Source organism: Hakea prostrata, chromosome 6 (genome assembly GCF_041222555.1).
Source record: "Hakea prostrata isolate BN-2017 chromosome 6, UWA_Hpros_2, whole genome shotgun sequence".
NCBI lineage: Eukaryota > Viridiplantae > Streptophyta > Magnoliopsida > Proteales > Proteaceae > Hakea > Hakea prostrata.
In genome coordinates this window covers 982,170-1,002,457 of record NC_142605.1, presented here as the reverse complement: position 1 = coordinate 1,002,457, position 20,288 = coordinate 982,170, and the positions used below count along the sequence as shown (strand labels likewise).

The 20,288-nt window shown below is 39.4% G+C and overlaps 1 protein-coding gene across 8 annotated transcripts in view; it reads right to left on the bottom strand.

Moving 5' to 3' along the window:
• Window positions 1-14,959: 14,959 nt before the first annotated feature.
• Window positions 14,960-20,288, bottom strand: part of LOC149012082 (LOW PSII ACCUMULATION protein (DUF1995)) — an 86,853-nt gene continuing 81,524 nt past the window's right edge. Inside the window, exons 6-11 of one of the 8 annotated variants that reach the window (XM_089158010.1) lie at window positions 18,441-18,633; window positions 18,266-18,364; window positions 17,796-17,913; window positions 17,380-17,529; window positions 17,069-17,142; window positions 14,960-16,195 (exon numbers count right to left, since the gene is read on the bottom strand). In XM_089158010.1, the coding sequence (XP_089014136.1) occupies window positions 17,409-17,529; window positions 17,796-17,913; window positions 18,266-18,364; window positions 18,441-18,633 (531 nt within the window). In that variant the 3' untranslated portion in view covers window positions 14,960-16,195; window positions 17,069-17,142; window positions 17,380-17,408. Of the gene's footprint in view, window positions 16,205-17,068; window positions 17,143-17,379; window positions 17,530-17,795; window positions 17,914-18,265; window positions 18,365-18,440; window positions 18,634-20,288 lie in introns of all 8 variants that reach the window. The other 7 variants (XM_089158009.1, XM_089158011.1, XM_089158007.1 and 4 more) reach the window with 7 other exon arrangements.

The window sequence follows — 20,288 nt, the reverse complement described above, 5'->3', positions numbered from 1 at the left end:
CGTACCAACTCAAAGATAAGTCGTAGGTATATCCCGTAGTAATAACTCCAGGAGTTTCCGATTAGTGAGTCCCGTGAATAGAGCGGTTCTCGGCTACTTGTTCATCCAAGTTTTCTATCTCCATCGTCACTTTGTTGAATCTTTTCGTAAACTCTCTCGATCGATTCGCTCTTTCCTTGTTTGACAAGAAACAAGGTTTCTTCCGTTTTCTTGACCTCGTATCCCACTCGGAATCGCCCTATGAATTGGCGCGCCAATTGCGCAAAGTTTACGATCCTTCCGTAGGGGAGGTTCGAAACCACTTTTGTGCCGCTCCAGCTAAAGATGAACCAAAAACCCGCATAAAATTTCATCGAATTACCCCGAAACCGCCATGGTCTCGTTGGTAATAGCCGATGTGAGCTGTTGGATCTCCGGAGCCATCGAATGTTGAGAAGGTAGGCAAACGGAAGTTATGGGGAAACCGATATCCCGCAATTGGCTCAGCAAAAGGAGTCTTCCGAATGACCGAGTAAATATCCTCGCTATTCTTCCCTTAGCCAACCGCCCTAATTTCTCATTGATGTTGGCCAATTCTTGACCAACTGGCTCGGGTGATCTTCAAGAATATGATCACGACCTCGATTAACACGATCATCCCGTGCTACTCGATCATCACGAACAGCCCGTCCTTCCCGAGCATTCCTTTCGTCACGAATCGCTCGATCATCACGAACGGTTCTTCCGACAAAGGGTGAGTGAGTTCTTACCCCCGTATCCAACCTTGTGTTTGAATCAGCTTGTACTCTCTTGCGGTCCGTCGAACCGATCGTCTCGCCTCGGTTGATCATCGATCCTCCGAAGTCCTCGGTCTCCTTCACGGAAATTCTGATCAACATTCCGGTCTTCAGCCCATTCTCTCGGTCACGTGGCAATGCACGTCTCCCCGAATCGCGTTGATCAGGCTCTTGTGGTAAAACCACTCGTCTGGTGAGCATGCGGAGTGCTTGGCTCACCTCCAAGAGTTGAATCTTTACCTGATCCAATTGATCTTGGATTGTATCAGGAGGAGGATTACGTCCTCCCTGGCCATCATCCACTTCGATAGGATTTTGGCTTTCCTGGGGAATATCTGGATTATTCACCCCAGGTATCTGAACACCGGAATTGCGTTGTGCAGCGGCTGCTGATCTAGTCACCATGGCTTTTCAAGTCGATTCCCACAGACGGCGCCAAATGATGCGTCCAAAATCTGCTCAGCCCTTGGATCTCCACGTGATGTCCTGCAAAACGAAAGCGTCAGATGTGGCCCGACCGCTGGGGTCGGGAGTCCACCTCCGAAGGCTAAGTCAGTTGATGAACTTAATCACAAACGGCTCTGCTAGAAGCGCAGAGCTAAGGAATGAAGAACTGGGAAAGGTGATCTAGATAGCAGATAGCGGATAGTTTAGGTCTATCAGTATGTATCTGAACCTGAGTCTCAGATAGTATTCTTCTTGATCGATTGATCCGTCCCCCTACCTTGTATGGTAGTGAGGTTTATATAGAGTGTACCTTCGAATCTCCTTCGTTGGATGCACTTGAGCCTTCTTCGGGTAGTCGTTGGATCTTATCAGTTAGATCCGTTAAGCGATAGACTTCTACTAGTTTGGGCTAGTAGAGGACTCTTGAGATAACCTTTAGGTTATGCGATAGTTATCCCTTCGATAATGATTATCCGCAGCCGTCAGTTTGAGTCTGCCATCATCAGGGTGATTACCCTAATCCATAAGTAAGATTAGGGCACGCTTGTAGCCGAATAAGCTTTCTTCTTCAGCAAGCCATCTTCCGGATCCGGTTTGCTCGGAAGCGATTCGGTTTTCTCCGTCTCGACCGGGGTCGAGGGTCGGACCAGGTATGAACCCGGTCAGATCATAAACTCTCCATAACACTACCTTATGAAACTATGAGTTTGTTTACTGTTCTTATATTTTATACTTCTGATGTACTACAGTAAGTACAGTAGCACTTTACTTATGTTTTCTTTTTATTATTTAAGCTTATATGAATTGCTTATTACTATATTGTTTAACGATTAGCTTATGCTTTTACATTCTCTTTTATATGATAAATTGTTGGTTGTGTATGTCATGACTGATCTGAGAATGTGTTTGATTAAGTATGGTTTGGGATTGGGAGGTGTCCTTTTGACGCTTCTGTCCTTGGACATCGGAGGGAATAGTATGGGATGTTCTTCGAAGATGCCCATCAACGCTTTCCCGAATCATTGGATGTCATACCTAGGACTGTCTAGCAGTGTTTGGCTAGGATGTCCCCGTTATGTCAGACCCAAATTGGAAGGGTATTAAGACCGAACTACCCGTGATAGCAATATGATTCACGGGCGCTTAAGACCGGTAACCAACCCTGTGAGAGGACGGGAATCATATTGTGGGGGCCATTTATTGGAGGGTTGCATATGGCTAGACTTGGGCTCATGGGCGCTTAAGACCGGTAACCAACCCGGGAGAGGACATGAGAGCTTCCCGTTTACCATATGTGGATAACCAATAGGGTTGATGAGTCCGTAGTTCGGGACTATTAGGACTCTAGTGGAAAGGATACCGGAAAGGATTGCCCGGGGCGAGGAATGGAAGTATCTGGACCTAAGTTGATGTAACTGAGTAGATGACTTGCATTGGGCTAGGCTTTACCTGACATGCGCCAGTACTTAGACCAAATGGTGATGTGAGAGAGCGGTGACTTAACCCCCAGCCATGGATTGTCCCGAGGGATGAAAGACCCACTACCAACCGGAGCCGTACGTGTGACCTACCCAAAGAAGTATGGTGTTACGACTTAAAGCATGTCTGCCAATAGAGACCAGCATACATAGAGTTTAGATGCATACATACATTATTTGTTTCATATTGCATTGCATCTTGTTATGTTCTGCCACATGTTATTTATGTTGTTATGGATTAACTACCTTACTGAGTTTCTTCGAAACTCGTTCCGTTTTTTGTACAATCTCTTGTTAGACTATTCTACAGGTACTGACTACTATGAAGAACAATACAATGAAGCGCAAACCGATGAAGCGTACTACACGCAAGGTGTTGGCGACAATCAAGATTACTCTGATGATCCCTCAGGCGATCACATTTCGTACTACGATTAGAGGCAACGTGGAATTGGAACATCTCTGTTGGATTGATGAAGTCCACTATTTTGAAGATGTCATCTATAGGATAGAAGACTCTTAAGTTTAGTTTATCTTTCTTAGTTCCTTTGTTTTAGTTGTAATTCCTTTTAGACTTACATACTACGTTCCGCTGTATTTGTGGAGTGAGTTTCCGCCTCTCTCTACTTCTTTTGATACCTTCGGATATCTGGTATCATTTTCCGCACTCTGATTATATTGTTTATTCATTTCTTGATTTGAATATTTGTTTATAATATTTAAACCCTGATTATTTCCTGTTTATGATTATGTTATTGTATATGTGGGAGGATGATTTCCTCGATACTTGATCTTCGGGGCTGTGGATCACACTCCCTGGTATGCCAGTTAGGGTATCAGCTGGGGGGATGTGACAGGAGGGAATAGTATGAGATGTTCTCCGAAGGTGCCCACCGACACTTCCCCGAATTATTGGATGACATACATAGGACTTATCTAGATGTGTTGGCTAGGATGTCCTTATCGTATCAGACCCGAATCGGAAGGGCATTGAGACCAAACGACCCATGGTAGTAGTATGGTTTGATGGGCGCTCAGACCGATAACCAACCTGTGAGAGGACATAAATCATACTACGGATACCTGAAAGGGGCCATTTATTGGTAGGGTTGCAAATAGCTAGACTTGGCATACCCGAGAGTGTGATCTACAGCCCGAAGATCAGGTATCAAGTAATCAACCTCCCACATAAACAATAACATAATCATGAACAATAATAATCGATGTGCGAAAGATAAACCATAGATCCAAATAAGGAAAGAATGAATCATATATAAATCAGAGTACTAAATATAATCAGAGTGTCTAAATCAGATAAGTAAAGTGAAGCGAAATCCCACTCTACAACCAGCGGAAAAGTAGTTCTAAAAGAGAAGAAACATGATAGAATCTAATCCCAATAGCAGGTACAATAGGTAACTAAATTGTTCTCAATCTTATAGACAATATCCCTATAAGTATAAATCTCATAAATGGCACAAGGGCGCTTCCACTCTATGGTCGGACTAAGCATCGTACGGAACATAACCACTCGCGGATTCTTCAGTGTAATTGTCGTAACCGCAATCACTTTCCTGGAGATATGCCTCTTCTCCTTGCGCTTCTTCATACGAGCAGTCATGATACTCGTAACCCGTAGAATAGTCTAACAAACATTGTACAAAAGGAATGAGTTTCAAAGAAACTCGAAAAGGCGATTAAATCCATAATAACATAAATGGCAAGATTACAAAACAAACATAAATGCAATATAGTATGAGACAAACAATGAATGTATGAATCTAACTCTATGTATGCTGGTCTCTAATGGCAGACATGCTTTAAGTCATAGCACCGTACTTCTTTAGGAAAGTCTCATTCACTCATCATCAGTTGGTAATGGGTCCTTCATCCCTCAGGACATTCCATGGCTGGGGTATAGGTCACCACTCTCTCACATCACCATTGGTCTAAGTACCGGCGCATGTCAGGGTAAAGCCTAGCCAAATGCAAGTCTTCTACTTAGTTACATCAAGTCAGATCCGGATACGTCCATTCCTCGTCCCTGACGATCCTTTCCGGTATCCTTCACACTAGAGTCCTCATAGTCCCTGACTACGGACTCATCAACCCTATTGGTTATCCACATATGGTAAACGGGAAGCTCTCACGTCCCCTCACGGGTTGGTTACCGGTCTTGAGCGCCCGTGAGCCCAAGTCTATCCATATGCAACCCTACCAATAAAATGCCCCCACAATGTGATTCCTGTCCTCTCATGGGTTGGTTACCGGTTTTGAGCGCCCATGAATCCCCATTGCTACCACGGGTCGTTCGGTCTCAATACCCCTCTGATTAGGGTCTGACATAACGGGACATCCTAGCCAAACACTAATAGACAGTCCTAAATATGTCATTCAACAGTTTAGGAAGGTGTCCAGAGGGCATCTCCGGAAACATCCCATAATATTCCCGTAGTAGTCCTAGGACAGAAGTGTCAAAAGGACACCTCTCCTTTCCAAACCATACTTAAGCATACACAAGCATCAATTCATAACATCACATATATGGTAACTTCATATATGGAAAGAAATCAATAATTACAATCAACTTGTATATAACTGGTAAGTAAATCATACATGAGTCAATTTAATATAAACAAGTAATGCTACTGATATCAAGACAGTACCACAGTAGTATAACATTATAAAAATCTAATTAAAGAAATAAATTAACAAGATTCAAATATAGAAACTAAGATATGCAATTTATGTTGTTAAAGAAGTAACCATCCTTACCTTTTATAACTTGCAAAGGAATCCTAAGAAATCAAGTAAGATCTTGACAAACTTGAGAAGAGAGTCCTAAACAAGTGTATACAACATATTAGGAAAGATCCCTAACAGAAAAGATATCAAAACATCCAAAACAGACCAAATCTGGAGTTGCTATACTCATTGGTCGATTGGATTGGTCTACTGTCCCAGTCAACCAATCAGTCGACCAATGGAGACAGTGGCCTACAAAATCAGAGTTTTAAGAATAAAGAACGGAATTTGGTGGTTCAAAAGGGTACTAAACAAGGGGTAAACTACATTGGTAGTATCCTAACATATAGAGGACCTCAAAACACTAATCGAATCAAGTTTTCAAGTTACAAATTAGGAAACAAAAAGTTACCATAATTAGATCAATCATGGTTCTTGAAGAATTCAAGATAGAAATCATAGACAAGAACAATAGGAGAATGAATCATTGATTCAGATAAAGATATCATGGAAGGCATACTTAGATCTTCAAGAAAATAGACCTAAGAGCATAAATCTAAATAAGGAAACAAAACCTACCATAGATGTAACTGTCATGATTCATGAAGAAAGCATGGTATGGTAGAAGAGAAACAACTAGAGATTGATAGATCATGGATCATGTAAAGAAAACACAGCGATTGACTACTAACATGATCAATATAGTAGATCTAAGAAGATCAGAATTTAAATCAAAAGATGAACAAAGACAAGATCATGATTTGATCATGATTCCTTCAAAAGCTTGCAATGATCATGGTTAAGATCATTGCATTAGCCATTAATCCTTAGGAAGATTATGAGAGACAAGTCCAGAGATGTTTGCAACAGAGAATGCAGCATCTCCTCTACTGTCTCAACTCAAAAAGGAAAGAAAAACAGAGATGGAGAAGAAGAAGAGAGTGTAGACATACCTTTGATGCAAGAGGAAGAGTTTTGACGAAGATCCGTCAAGATAAACACCAAGGACGCAAGGGAGATGACTTGCAGAGGTCTTTGGTTCATTCCAAAGAGTTTGGAGGCAGAAAATACAAAGTAGACTCGAGATTGGACTTAAATAGAGCAAGCAAGACCTAATTACCAAAGACAGAACCCATTGGTCGAGTGGATTGGTCGACTGGTCCAGTCGACCAATGAGTCGACCAATCAGTTCAGCAACTCCTAAACAGGGAATTGAAGGCCCAGATCAAATCCAATCCTAAAGGGGTTTTGCACACATATCAAGTGACTTACCTAATAGGTAGAAATGCCTTCAAACCATGATAGAGAGCACTCCAAGTCCATCAACTAATCCGATCTTCATCAAGATTCAGTTTCCATAAATAGAACCTCATCATCAACACTCATGGATTCAAAGCCAGACACCAAGTCCTCCACTGGGATGGCCCAAAGCTGACTTCTTACTTTACTTCGGGTCACTGGACCTACAAATAACAAAGTTTCCGGGTCAAGGTTAGGGCTGGGTTTCACAGAGTCATATCCGTGAGAGCATGTGAGAGCTTCTCGTCTACTATTTGTGAATGACCAATAGGGTTGATGAGTCCGGAGAGGAATATCCGCGACTCTAGTGTTAAGGATACCTGAAAGGATCCCGGGATGGAAGGAATGGACGTATCTGGATCTGACACGATATGACTGAGTAGATGACTTGCATTGGGCTAGGCTTTATCGTGACATGCGCCAATACTTAGACCAAATGGAGGTGTGAGAGAGCAGTGACCTAAACCCCAGATATGAATTTGTCCCGAGGGATGCAGGACCCAATTCCCACCGGCTTGAGTGATGAGACCTACCCAAAGAAGTATGGTGCTATGACTTAAAGCATGTCTACCATAGAGACTAGAATATGTAGAGTTAGAATCATATTTGCATCACCTGTCTCATATCATTTCGCATCATGTTATGTTTTGTATCATATGACTTGTGTATTATAGAATAACTGCATTGCTCAGTTCTTTTGAACTCATTCCTTTCTGTGCAATTGTTTTGTTAGATTTCTCTACAGGTACAGAAGAAGCGATGGCTCATACCTCGAGGCGGACTAGGATCCCCCATACTACACTGAAGGTCCTAGCCACTATGAAGGTTATGGTGAAGAAATCAAGGGTGGTTACCCTCCGTACCAAGATTAGCCTGACCCTGGTGTGGGAAAGGCCTTGCTTAGTTTCCTTTGTGTACACCAATGAGGATATATTGTATAAGACCAAGGAGACCGTAGCTTAGGCCTTTATACTGTTATTTCTTTGGAACTTGGATCTGTAATTATAACTTTCATTGATATACTCTTTTAGATGTTGGATCTGTAACTTAACTTTGATTGATCTACTTTTCGCTGCCACTGAAGAAGTGAATTCCACTCACTTCCTTCCTTCGATTATATATTTGGTATCATTTTATTCTGCACTCTGATTATTTGTTCATATCTTATTCTTGATGTAATTTATTATATGTTTTTACCTTGATTATTATTGTTCATGATTGTGATATCGCGTATGTGGGAGGCATGGTTGCTCGGTACTTGATCCTTGGGACTCTGGATCATATACCCGACTGGGTGGATGTGACAAGTAGCATGTAAGGGTTTCTAGCCATGCAATCTAGACTCCCTAGGTATGTCATCCAGCAATCATGATAGTGTTGGAGTCCCATACCACAGCCCTATGATTTCTCAAGCAATGGATATCCAATTGGACGCCTTTCCATCACATCATCCAACATCATATACAGAATGCATTCAATAGTAATATAATGACTTATACAACTACAGCAAGGTACATGATCAATGAATAATGTAAGAAATAATTGATTCATCGTATAGCATTCATTACATATAAACAATAAAGTGTCTCCTTACCTGTAAATATGTAAAAAGCCTACTAAAGTGCAATTAAACCTCAATCACAACAGTTCCAGCAAACTCAGAGAACACCTAAATATAAGGTTACAAGAATATATTAAAGACATAAGTCAAATTAGAGCAAAGACAAATCTCACAAAGCTACTGTGACCCAGCCGGTCGCTTGGGCCGATCGGTTAGGTCAAGTGACCGCCCTTGTTACAGACAGTTTGTAAGTCCGAAATTCTAACTTTCAACCATTAAATTTCAATCCGATTTTGGGATGATTTAAGTTCGAATTTCATTCTTAAGAAGTCTATAACAAAGGTGTGAATCAGAAACCTAAAATTATAAAGATTCACAATACAAATTCATCTCCTTTGACTAGATCCTTCCTTTATTCGAATGCAAGGATCTGTTTTCGGATAGGATCTCCTCAAAATCATTGATAAAGAATAGAACCAACACAATTTGGTCACTACCAACAAAAGGAGATGGATCTACACCATTCCAAAAGTTGAGGGAAGAGAATGGAGTGAATGGAGATCACTTACCTCTTTCAAATTCCCAAAATAGACGAGGAATGGTTCCACTTAGCAATCCAAGCTTCTCTCACCTTCCAGCACGTGTTCTTTGCCTCCTAACCGTCTATAGTAGCAATCCCCAATATAATAATAAGTAACAAGGTTTGCTTTAAATAGAGAATAGAGGGCAAATTAGGGCAAAATCTCGCAAGTAGACCATGGCGGTCGCTTGGGGCGGTTGATTGGCCAATCAACCGCCTTAAGTAAGTGCCCCAATCAACCACCTTAAGCAACTGCCCCCTAGTACTTTGCAATACTTGGGTGCTTTGCTCAAGGGGTTGATCCCCAACTCAAACCTAACCCTAAACAACATGTGGGGGAGGTCTTACCTTCAATCCGGACATCTTCAAACACCTCTTCACTCTGACTGGAAATCCACTTTCCCAACAAGGCATGTTCTTCATCAAGAGAATCCAGATCCATGGACTCAAGATATGGATCATGGACTTCAATCCGGATACTCCACAACTTATTTTAGATTGATCTTCAGGTTATTGGACTTGCAATACGGATTTCGGGTTAGAAATATGAGGGTTGTTACAAAAACTGTATAGAAAAGAGTTCTAAACAGTAGCTAATATATACAAATGCAATCTAACAAAGTATAGAATGCAAGTAAGTAAATCGTGAGTGAACGTACTCACCTTATATGCAACTATGTAACCTTCAAGTAAGAGACCAGAGACTAAGTCCAAAATTGCCAAAACAATCCTAAACAAACATTATGAAACCCAGCCCTAACCTTGACCAGGAAACCCTGTTGTTTGTAGGTCTGACAACCCGAAGTAAGGCAAGAAGTCAACTATGGGCCATCCCAGTGGAAGACTTGGTGTTTGGCTTAGAATCCATGAGTGTTGATGACAGTGTTCCATTTATGGAAATTGCACCCTGATGAAGAAGGAATTAGTTGATGGACTTGGAGTACTCTCTGACTTGGTTCGAAGGCATTTCTACCTACTAGGTAAGTCACTTGGTGTGTGTGCAAAAAACCTTCATGTTTGGATTTGATCTGAGCCTTCAATTTCCTATTTTGGACTTGCTATTCTGCTTGGTCGACTGCTTGGTCGACTGGGCCAGTCGACCAATCAATAGACCAATGTGATATGATTTGCTGATTAGGTCTTTGCTTGCTTTATTTAAGTCCAATCTCGAGTCTACTTCGTATTTTCTGCCTCCAAGCTCTTTGGAACGAACCAGAGCCCTCTGCAAGTCATCTCCTCTGCATCCTTGGTGATTTTCTTGACGGATCTTCGTCAAATCTCTTGCATTTACACAAAAAGGTATGTGATCATCCTCTTCTATGTTTCATCCTTGATTCTCCATTGTTTTTCTTTCCTTTTCTGATTGAGGACAGTAGAGATGATGTTGCATCTCTATTGCAACCATCACTCTACTCATCTCCTCTCTTTTCCTAAGGATCTAAAGCTTGGTGGATGATCTTCATCAAGATCATCACTCGCTTTTGAAGGAAAACCATGTATTCATTCTCTTTCCTTATTTAGATTGGTGTTCTTCATTCTTAGATCTATTTTTCTAGAAGATCTATGCATGCTTTTCATGAATCCTTTATCATATTAGTAATCTATCATCCTATAGTTTCTCGTCCATGATTTTGATATGAATTCTTCAAGAACCATGATTGATCTAATTATGGTAAGTTTTTGTTTCCTAAATTGTAACTTGAAGACTTGATATTATTAGGGTTTTGAAGTCCTCTATATACCAATACACTACCCTTGCATATTCCCTCTTGTTTGGTACCCTTTTGAACCACCAAATTTCGTTTTGTATTAAAAAATCTCTGATTTTGTAAGTCATTATCTTGCTTGGTCAACTGCTTGGTCGACTGAGGCAGTAGACCAATCAATCGACCAATGAGGACAGCAACCTCATACTTGGTTTGTTTTGGATGATTTGATTTCTTTCCTTCTAGGTATCTTTCCTAATATGTTATATATACTTGTTTAGGACTTTCTTTCCAAGTTTAGACAATGTCTTACTTGATCCTCAAGATCCTTTGCGAGTTATATAAGGTAAGGATGGTTATTTCCTTAATTACATAGATTGCATGATCTAGTTTCTATATTTGAATCTCTTTGATTTATTTCCTTAAATAGATTCTTACACTGATATACTATTGATGCAACTACCTTGATTACAGTAGCATTACTTGTTTATGCTAATTAATTCATGTATGATTTACTTACCAATTATATACAAGTTGGATGTTGCTATTGATTTCTTTCCATATAAGAAGTTACCATATATGTGATATGATGGATTTATGTTTGTGAATGATTAAGTATGGTTTGGAAAGGGGAGGTGTCCTTTTGACACTTTTGCCCTTGGACAACTACGGGAATATTATGGGATGTTTCTGGAGATGCCCTTTGGACACCTTCCTAAACTGTTGGATAACATATTTAGGGCTGTCTAGTAGTGTTTGGCTAGGATGTCCTGTTATGTCAGACCCTAATCGGAGGGGTATTGAGATCGAACGACCCGTGGTAGCAATGGGGATTCATGAGCGCTCAAGACCGGTAACCAACCCGTGAGAGGACAGGAATCACATTGTGGGGGCCATTTATTGGTAGAGTTGCATATGGATAGACTTGGGCTCACGGACGCTCAAGAACGGTAAACAACCCGTGAGGGGACGTGAGAGCTTCCTGTTTACCATATGTGGATAACCAGTAGGGTTGATGAGTCCGTAGTTAGGGACTATGAGGACTCTAGTGTGAAGGATACCGGAAAGGATCACCAGGGGAGAGCAATGGACGTATCTGGATCTGACTTGATGTAACTAAGTAGGAGACTTGCATTTGGCTAGGCTTTGACCCTGACATGCGCCAGTACTTAGACCAATGGTGATGTGAGAGAGCAGTGACCTAAACCCCAGCCATGGAATGTCCCGAGGGATGCCGGACCCATTACCAACTGATGATGAGTGATTGAGACCTTCCTAAAGAAGTACGGTGCTATGACTTAAAGCATGTCTGCCAATAGAGACCAGCATACATAGAGTTAGAATCATATTGCATCATGTGTTTCATATCATATAGCATCTTACTCTGCTTTGAAATCCTGCTATTTATGTTATTATGGATTAACTGCCTTACTAGGATTCTTTGAAACTCATTCCTTTTGTGCTATGTACTGTTAGATCCCTCTACAGGTTCTGAGTATCATGACTGCTCGTATGAAGAAGCGCAAGGAGAAGAGACATATCTCCAGGAAGATGATTGCGGTTACAACAATTACACTGAAGATTCCACGGGTGGTTATGCTGCGTACGATGCTTAGTCCGACCATAGTGGAAGTGCCCTTGTGCCATTTTTGAGATTTATACTTATAGAGATGTTGTCTATGAGATTGAGAACAATTTAGTTACTTATTGTACCTGCTACTGGGATTAGTTTTCATTCCTTTTCCTTTTATTTTTAGAACTACTATTCCGCTGTTAGTAGAGTGAGATTTCCGCCTCACTTTACTTTATGATTTAGACATTTTGATTGTCTTTCGTACTCTGATGATATATGATTTATTCTTCCCTTATTTGGATCTTTGTTTATACTTGTACATTGATTATTTATGTTCATGATTATGTTATTGTCTATGTGGGAGGTTGATTACCTCGATACTTGATCTTCGGGACTGTGGATCACACACTTGGGTATGCCAGGTAAGGTACCGGCTAGGTGGATGTGACAAACATACATAGATCATAAGGAACAAAGTCTAACGATCGGAGACAAAACAGAGGCAAAACAGAGGTAAGTTGTTGTCAGCAACACCCTTGGTCGATGGTTTCTTGGTCGATAGCATCGACCAAGCATTCTGTGTACGGACAGTAACTCCCAACTTTGGTTGGAAACTCTTCGAAACACATCGGAACACTCTAAAATTAATAGAAAAATTCTAAAACAACATACTAAGACTATCTATGAAGATCTAAACATCTAATAATGCCATTGAGATAGAATTTTTCAACAATTCACCTATTAGGCTTAAACCACAAATTCTCATGGAAAGGCTAGAATGAATGGGGATTCATTCTAAAGATAAGAAAACAGTAGATCATGCATAGAAAACAACTTAGGAATAGATCTAACAAAGATTAGAATAAAAAACTACAGTAAGAGTAAATCATGGCATTATGATAGATCAAAACATATAAAACTAATAGAAAAACTAGCTTAAACATAGAATCAAGAATATTTAATCTATAAAAGAAGAAATTATAATTTGACAAAATCATGATAGAATTAACATACCTCTTTAAAGAAATATTCCAACCTTGTAGAAATTATATAAAATGAAAAGAAGATCTTACACCTCTGAAGGAAAACAACATGAAGGATGAAACTTGAAGATGATCACCACAATAAGAAACAAGTATGATGCCAAGGATTTCACAAGCAATCAGGGTGCTCACCCCAGCTGGATAGGTATACCATCACTTGGTATTTCGAGCTTCAAAAGATTAAGATCCCTTTGCCTGTGTGACCTTAAGATATTCATATCTCTAGGGTGGAGATGACCAACCATAAAGTCCACCCTAAGTGAGATGCTAGCCCACTAATGCTCATATTGACAATGCCTTGACAATTACTACCCCCCCCCCCCCAAAAAAAAAAAAAAAAAAAAAAAAAGGAACAAAATTACAGAACTGCCATTAAATTAAAACAAAACAAAATTCGTTTTGCAAAAGATAGAAAAGAAAATAGATAAGTTTTTACTTAATATATAAAAACAAATTTGCAAAGCCACTTTATCGATAAATCCTTTCAAAAGGCAGTCTGTAGGTACGCATAAACTTTCGTAATTGTCAAGTCACTGGAAATGGAGCACTAGGCACTAAGATCAATACTCAACGTACACATAATCTTTACATAGATGGACTCCATAGATTCAAAGTATACTAACCATAAAGAGACTAGTCCTCATATCTCCCATAGTCTGAGCAATTTTAATTTGCACCCCTCAAACCCATCATAGTCCAACAATGTATATTTAGACAATAATAATGGGTGTGGTCAAGTCAAGGACTACAAAGTGGTTCAAACCGGATGATCATCCATAAAATCAGTCCAAACAATCCAATGGACCAAATACCCACATAAATCATCATAAACAATAAATGCTATATATAATTAAAATAACCTTACAAGTGTCCAATGTGAATGTGCAAGTAATATAATGACATGTGTTGAGCCACACAATTCCTACAAAAACACACCATATGGTTTCAAGGAAAACATAGAGTGAATGGAGACAAACCAGAGGAGGCGGCACAACTGTAGGGAAGGTGTGTTCTGGCAAAATAGCTTGATCCAGTTGATCGCCACCAACAACTGAAAACTACCATGTTCAAGGAATAATGTTCTAGAACTCAAAAACTTCTAGTGGTGACGTTGCAATGTTTCAGACATACGAATTGAAAAAATGGTGTCATAAAGTCGCAATCGAAACTTTAACCGGTTTCTGTTCAGCTGATGGTCTTGTAGAGAAGCATATGGCTCGTTTGGTTCAGAATGACCGATCCTACGGTCCGATTAAAACCACTTAAACCGAGTCAAAGCCATTTAAAATAACTTTTGTTACCCATGCTAATAATCAACAGTGGAGATTTAATCCAAACTTCAAATTGAAATCTGACCGTTCACTGCTTGGAGTAGTGCCACGTAGGCACTGTTCCTAGCAAAATCCCTCAAACCAATCATCAACCATGGCTACTCCACACGAGAAAAAAGAGTTGGAGGAGACAAAAGGGTAAATTGGATGAGGTAAAAGTAAAATCGAAAAAGTTGAATGTGACTAGAGATATTTATTGTAGTAGAGGCGTAGAGCTGAGCTTGTAACCGAATCGTGGTGATTGTGGCATCTCCCTGGGGCTTCTATAAATTTTAAATAAGAAGGTTAGAAACTGAAGAGGCTTTTTGGGAATGGACACATGACTGGTTGATTAGAAACGCTCATAAGGGGCAAGTTAATTCCCCAACAAGCCAAACCGGTAATAACCCGGTTCAGTGATGAACTGGAATAAATAAGCACCAGAGCTAAAGAAATAGTTTAGTTTAGTATTTTTTTTTGTTGGGTTTAGTTTAGTACTTGTAAACAACATAATACCCTTTTTCTCTTTTGTTTTTCTTCTATCTTAGTCATAGTCTATAGAGTACCCTACAATGGTTCAAGTTCGCCATTAAAGGTCTCAACGAGTTTCTATTGCCTTCTCTCAAAATCATCAAAGTCCTCAATACTCTGAGGCAGAGAGAACCAAAAGATTGCTTGATTTAGATTCACTGGGTCACACATAGGCCCTGACATATTTGCGCATCTCAAATTGTATTTTCTTAATGAAACAAAATCACTAGGAGATCACTACTCGGAATCATTATTCTTTATGAGGAAAACAAAATTCGTAAACTTACAAACATGTACGTCGTGTTTTCCTTACATTTACCCAGCTTAGAGAAGATTCAAGAGCTATCCTACCTAAAAGGCTAGAACAACAAACCACAGCTTTAGAGTCACATTATGTTTCTGAATAGCCAGGATCACTCCCATCACAATCTAACAATCACAACATTATTATTTGCATTTAAATACATATACTCAATGCAATTAGTCATTATTCAAGATCATCCAACATGTAGAAATAGTCACTCATTGAAGATTAGGACATGTGGGTCCTACCAGTCATGGAAAGACATGGAAGGGGTAGGGTGTCATATGAGATAGGTGGGAGCCCACAAGTGATTAATGTAATATTTTTTTTTGGCATTTTTAGGTCTATATAAATTATTTTAGGACCAGGAGTATGGTATTTTGGTCAAAAAAATGCACAATATACACAATGCAGTCCAATGGTCTCAAGGGAATTTATAGACGCGAAACACTTTAATTATATCTGAGATAAGTGCAGTAATCTTACAAAGGTGTCAAATATCTAGTTTTGCTTAATTTCCTCACATCATTAACATATGCATGTAGGAATCTCAGCAATGTCTCTTATACCTTAATATCTAGTTTTGTCCTGATTATATACTCTCTTGTTAACAGCGGAAGACGAAATTAAACTATGTTAATTCAACTTGTTAAGGTTCTCACGCAACTCTCTATCAGTGTTATCCACTTGTGTTATTACATCAAAGCAACTAAGCAAGTTTAAACAAAGGTATCTTGAAGAAAACTCTAATGTTTAAACGCGTAACCTGCACGCACAACAAGCGTTATGTGTCTCTATCTCTTGCACCAACCAAATCTATCCTTCCAATGCCGGAGTATCACCTGCAGTATCTAAACCAAACACTCCCAAGTGGTAAGTTTCCCAACACAAGCTGCTTAGTGAGTGGAAATGCAAGTGCAGTGCAACCTAACACATCAATCTCTACTTGTACTGTTAAAATCAGCATATATAACAAAGAAACATGCAAACAAACAAACACCACATAGCCCATGATAATGCCTGCTCCTTTTATTAGAAAATCAAATCTAGCAAACTATATCTAAGTCTCGATTGGTGTAATACTACTACCAGCAACAGATTAGGTTGATCTTAGTCTCCCCACATACAATAGTGCTCAGAGATGCTAACCATCTTAGCCTGCTCACGCGTAAGAGACCCAAAGATGATACCCCGGTTACCTTTGGAAGCCAGCCACCAGTCACAAACACCCAATGACCCCGTTATAATCTTGTGCCACTGTACGTCCTCCCTTTGATGTACTTACAATGGATTGACCTGTTTCCTGTAAAAATGATCGAACATTGTCCTATAGGCCAGGTAGCTCAGAATGATCTCATTGTCTCTATTTGTATACCTAAACCCCTATCGGCAAGGGCTGTTTTTATTGGTATAACTCAACCATATGTATACACTACTCACAATGATGTCATGAGCTATCAAAGTTATAAATGTGTCCAATACCATGTGCACTTATGCAATAGATGAAGCCGATAATCAAAATATCCCATCCCAGTTAAATAACATCACCATCACTATCCACCTCATTACATAATCAATAAACAATCCCATAGCATCAATCCAAAAAAGGGGACACAATCACATAGCATAATGCAATATAATTGTAGAAGAATAATGATTCATGATGCATATCGCAAAAAGATAAAAACTTTGAAAACAAAATAAATCCCACTCACCATTAGTGAAGGTCACATGATGTGTGTCCTGTTTCAAATGTCCAATACTTCATTACAATCAATAGCCTTTGGACCTAATAAAAAATCACCAAATATATAAAGGCACCTTAGGGATTATGGAATAAAACAATAAAAGCATATGAGCTATTCCCCACATTTTATGGTACAAGTCCCTAAATCATCAAGATTTTATGAATGCTCTAGGTTAATTTCCAAAATCTAATCCACAAGACATGTACATATGCACGCATTTACGGCAATGTACACCCAGTAAGAAGTACTTATTGTGTATTTGTGCATGTGCCAATTACCTAGATGTATTCTCACATATTTACCAAGTTTAAGCTGATGGAAGAATCTCAAGGGCAACTTCCTTGAGGGATGGCATCACTTCCTGCTCATGCAAACATACGTGCTTATCATTCACTTTCCTCATGACCTTCCAAGGGCCAGGGTAGCACCTGCAAAAAGCACATGATCACTAACAATAGAATAGATCTGAAAAGTACTAAATTAATAGTAAGAAATACCATTATATCATTTTTCTCCAAGTCACAAACAGTGCACATCATCTCACTGTTTCCAAATTCAAAATGAAGATTTATATTCCTGTGGTACTAACAATTAATTGATCACAACAAATTCCAATCCTCAGAAATAATTTTTCTTCTTTACCAAATAATCAAACAGATTTTAAAATCGAGAAGAACAATGATATGCAGCAGACCTGAAAAGTTTTCCTCCATTACGCCCTTTAAAATTGTGAATATAATACACAGTTTCCATCTTAGGCAGGAAGGTCTTGGCAAGTCCTGCCAGCTTTGGGTAGAAGAATGGTGGATAATCTAAATTCACCTCAAGGTCCACTAAGACTGGGAAACACCAGCATCTTCAAGCAAACAGTAGGAAAAGTTATCCCATTATTGAACAAGCATCTTTGTAATTTGAACCATCTAAGTTTATATAATTTTACTTGGTTCCAGTATCTTCCTATATGTTCTGAAGAAGGCCAGTCAATATTTGTTTGAATATCTACGGTTCTGCTTTGATTTTTCAAAGGCAAGGTTTTTGAAAATAAATTGCAGGATATTTTATTGAGTTAATGGGGTGACTTTCAGAATGCTTGTGTAATGAATGTTCATATGGGAAATCTGTCCTGGAAATATGTGAATCAAGCTTGATATAAACCAAGGATACATCCACTTCTTATCCGATCAACTTCTCCATTGAATACCAGCAACTTTCGAGCAGTATTCTCCACAGCTTCGCTATAAAGCTCTTCCACGACGAGCATTTCTGCATTTGTGTGGAAACTTACATTATGTTAAAACGTATAATCTGAAAATTAGTAGCTACAGGGGTTAGGAAATACCATTGACATTAAAATATGGATATGCGACAAGAAAAAGCTCATCCTCTGGTTTCACACGATCTGCCATTTTCACCTTTGAGACAAAACCAAAATCTTCAAAAATTGATGGCTTTGTCAAATAATCTAACTTAAATGAAGCTCCGTCAAAGGCTGATTTTCTCGCAAATTCAACTTCACTAGCCTCTGGGAAAAACTGAAAGTCATTGTGAAGGTTATAAGCATGTTAGACGCCATGCGAGGAAGTAACTCCATGAGATGTTGATGTAGTACTAACCCTAGCAGCTGGCAAGGCATTTTGTGTTAAAGGTAAAATCATAGGGAGTGCTAGGAGAATATACATTTGCAGCAGCATAAGTATATGAAAAATATTAAAAACACTGGAGCAGTGAGCAATTATTACCATATTAAAAGGCAGCATAACAAAACACTGAACTAAGCACTAATAAATCCAACGTCCGGAAATAATTAATGCTAAGATTGGAACATCGAAACATGCAGCCACTAAATGATGGGGCAGCAAATAATCAATGCAAACAATCTGAAAACCAGTGTGCTGTTTAATAACAGAAAAAACAGGGAACTAGGCCATCGGTTGGAAACGATAGGGTGGGGGTTGTCATTCAACATCCAAGATAGTAGCAACAAGACAGAGAAAGGACAACTGATGTTAATAGTCAAAACAGTGTGCTGCCATAGGCACACAAAAGAAGAAAGAGAGATAACAAGACAAGAAAGAGAAGGAATGTGAGATGAGAGAGAGAGAGAGAGAGAGAGAGAGAGAGAGAGAGAGAGAGAGAGAGAAACTTAGCCAAAACCATATAGGGTCGGGATTGGGATTGGAAAATCCCGGCCCAGCTCAGCCCTAGAATGAACAAACAAAAGAAAATAAATTCTTTCCAGCTGCTCTCTCTATCATGGACTTTTCTCCCCTCTCCCCCACCCCCAGACCCTAATTTAGGGCCTTGAATTCTCGTCCTTAATCTTAAACCCTATAGGGCCAAGCCAAATCCATTCCCTGCCTAATTGTCCTTAATTAGTAAGGGTGCAAGTTCGGCCCTGGCGGCCCTGACCCGCCCTAAGCCCACCCTGGGCCTGAATAGGGCTTGGGCTAAAGATTTTGGCCCTAAGGGTGGGTTAGGGCCAAAATATTCTGGCCCTGAACTAGGGCCAAGGGCGGGCCTGGGATTACTCTCTGGCTCGCCCAACGCATCTCGGCCCATCCCTGATTTTGACCCTAATCTTGGCCATAATTCTGGCCCTGATTCTGACCCTGATCTTGGCCTTAATCTAGGCTCATGATTTTGGCCCTGATTTGAGTATGGACCCTCCACCCATATGAAGAGGAATTAATTTTAATCCACTTGGGTGAATACTCGTGTCAAATTTTAAAAACATGATCATGTTTTGTAAAAAATTAATAAAAACAAATTATATCCTTATTACCAATGTAGTAAGCATCCATCTGATTTTGGCCCGATTCTGACCCTAATTTTGGCTCTAGTCTTAATGTTAATTTGACCCTGATCATGTACTAGATTTTTACCCTAATCTTCATATTAACATTGATATAATTATAAGTCTTAACTTTGACCTTCAGTCATTTTGATCATATTAGACTATGAGTTCACTTTTTATATTATTTTTAAGATAATTTTTATATTATTTTTAAGATCATTTTTATTTTTTGAACTAAGTCATTTTTAGTTCCCAAAAATCATTGATTTTTTTTTTGGGACTAAGGCAAGATAATATATTATAAATAATAAAAGCTAGTATATAGAGAATTAATATCTAACAAATCTACACCCCAACTTCTCATCATGAATATTGACATATTTCTTTTGCCTC